We start from the raw sequence: 2,589 nt of genomic DNA, 5'->3' as shown, positions 1-2,589 counted from the left end.
GGTGGTGGTTATGGTGGTGGTGGTGGTGAAGATGATCTGTGCGTGTGTGTGTGTGTCTCTGTGTGTGTATCTGTGTGTGCGTGCGTTTGTGTGTGTATGCATCTGTATGTGCATGTACGTATGTTTATAGTATGTGCATTTGTGTGTGTGTGTTTGTGTGTATATGTATGCATTTGTGTGTGCATGTACGTATGCCTATAGCATGTGTGTATGTGTGTGTGTGTGTGTGTGTGCGTTTGTGTGTATATGTATGCATTTGTGTGTGTATGTATATATATATATATATGTATATTTATATTATATGTGTATGTGTGAGAGAGTGTGTGTGTTTGTGTGTGTGTGTGTGTCTTACATGTGACATGTTGCATATCAACTTACTCATCAACTGTTCAAGTGAAGGTATAAACAGAGAAGGCGGTGGGGACGTGACTATATCTGCGACGCTGTGACTGTGTGTGTGTGTGTGACGTGTGACGTGTGTGACGTGTGTGTGATGTGTATGATGACGTAGTTAAAGCTCTTTAATGTGAAGGGTTAAACAGAATCCTGCGGAATTAGACTTCAAAACAAGAAACGCCGTGCGAAAGGAACCTTCGTTTATTTTTTTTCTGTGGCCTCGTTTGTAACTTCACTGATCTGAGTTCCAACTCTCTGCGCTGTCAGTTCAAATCTCACCCAAATCAACTTTGCTTGTTACCACTTCGCGGTCGATAAATAAAGTTCGAATCTGAGGCTGTGGATATGCAGAACCGTGAAAACGTTGGAGCAGACACCTTACGGAATTTGCTGTTTGTATTCTGTGCAGTGAATTTTATATACGAGTTAGCCTTCTCCTAGAGGGATCCCTTAAAGACTAGGGGTCTCTCACTTCCTGTGGGAGTGGTGCAGGAGTGACTGTGCTAAGAAGCTTGCTTACCAACCACATGGTTCCGGATTCAGTCCCATTGCGTTGCAACTTGGGCAAGTGTCTTCTACTATAACCTCAGGCCGACCAAAGCCTTGTGAGTGGATTTGGTAGACGGAAACTGAGAGAAGCCGGCAAGCTGGCAGAAACGTTAGCACGCCGGGCGAAATGCTTAGCGGTATTTCGTCTGCCGTTACGTTCTGAGTTCAAATTCCGCCGAGGTCGACTTTGCCTTTCATCCTTTCGGGCTCGATAAATTAAGTACCAGTTACGCACTGGGTCGATATAATCGACTTAATCCCTTTGTTTGTCCCCTCTATGTTTAGCCCTTTGTTTGTCCCCTCTATGTTTCGCCCCTTGTGGGCAATAAAGAAATAGGAAACTGAAAGTAGCTTCAACATTTAAATTTAAATGTGTGTTCGCTCACGAACACACACACATATCGCCCGGTGTGAGATTCGAACCCGCGATCCCTCGACCGCGAGTTTGCTGTTCTAACCACTAGGCCAAGTGCCTCCACATCAAAGAGTTTCGTGTGTCAAAAAAAGTTGTGAACCACTTACTCTTCTCTGTAAAATTGCTAGCGCTGTATCGAAACAGAAACCATTGTTTTACGTTCAAATTTTGCTGAAATCATCTTTACCTTTCACCCCTCCGGGGTCGATAAACTAAAGTACCAGTCAAATACTCGGGACAAACATATCGACTAACTTCTCCCCGTAAAATTATTAACCGTATATCTAAATCAGATACCATTGTTTTACGTTCAAATCTCGCCGAGATCAGCTTTGCCTTTATCCCTCCAGGGTCAATAAAATAAAATACTGTTATGTCTCAACGCTACTGCTATCTAGCGCCTCCGGATGATCTCTACTCAACCGCTACACAACTGCTACTCGACTGCTACTCAACACACCTACCACGGCCAGACCACCTCTATTTATATGTCTTGGGAGATCCTACTTCTTCGCCTGGGGGCATCGACACAACAAATACCAACTAAGTACTGGGATCGATATGATTGATTAGTCCCCCCACCCATCCACCCACAAAAAAAATTCAGGTGTTGTACTTATGTTAAGTTGTTATTTTTTTTTTTCAACGTTGTTTTTAATGTTATTTTTTAAATATTTTTTTTCTTTCTACCATTTCCAGAAACCGTATTTGGAAATCCAGATGGTTCCAAACCGACGCAAAAGAAGTAAAAGAGGAGTTGGACTCCAGTGTGATGCCACCAAAGTTGAGAACCGTTGCTGTTTGTATCCAATGGAAGTTACTTTCGCTGATTTTGGATGGAATTGGATAATAATTCCATCAACATATCGTGCCAATTATTGCTCTGGGGAATGTGATATCAAATTACTACAGGATTACGCACACACCTCCATGGTCTCGAACCTGAAACAAAACAGTTCGCAGATTATCTGTTGTACCCCGACAGCTCTTAGTTCCCTATCGCTGCTTTACTTCAACGATGATGCAGTCATCGAACAAAGAGACTTGCCTAACATGATAGTTGATAGCTGTGGTTGTAGATAAACTTTAGTGGTGGCCTAATTAACAACAAACAGCAAACAAACAAACAAACAAACAAACAAACAAGCACCAAACGAACAAACAAACAACAACAACAACAACAACAACACTGCTACTACCACCACCACCACCACCACCACCACCACCAC

General features: G+C 42.7%; 2 protein-coding genes across 2 annotated transcripts in view; one reads left to right on the top strand and one right to left on the bottom strand.

Annotated features, from left to right (window-relative positions):
* Nucleotides 1-2,583, top strand: part of LOC106877250 (growth/differentiation factor 8) — a 37,831-nt gene extending 35,248 nt beyond the window's left edge. The window contains exon 4 of the mRNA XM_014926113.2: nt 2,060-2,583. Within this exon, the coding sequence (XP_014781599.1) occupies nt 2,060-2,443 (384 nt within the window). The 3' untranslated portion in view covers nt 2,444-2,583. The remainder of the gene's footprint in view (nt 1-2,059) is intronic.
* Nucleotides 1-2,589, bottom strand: part of LOC106881568 (solute carrier family 23 member 1) — a 157,573-nt gene that overhangs the window by 65,793 nt on the left and 89,191 nt on the right. The window lies entirely within an intron of this gene.

This window comes from Octopus bimaculoides, chromosome 27, assembly GCF_001194135.2.
Source record: "Octopus bimaculoides isolate UCB-OBI-ISO-001 chromosome 27, ASM119413v2, whole genome shotgun sequence".
NCBI classification, from domain to species: domain Eukaryota; kingdom Metazoa; phylum Mollusca; class Cephalopoda; order Octopoda; family Octopodidae; genus Octopus; species Octopus bimaculoides.
This window is presented reverse-complemented; position numbering and strand designations above follow the sequence as displayed.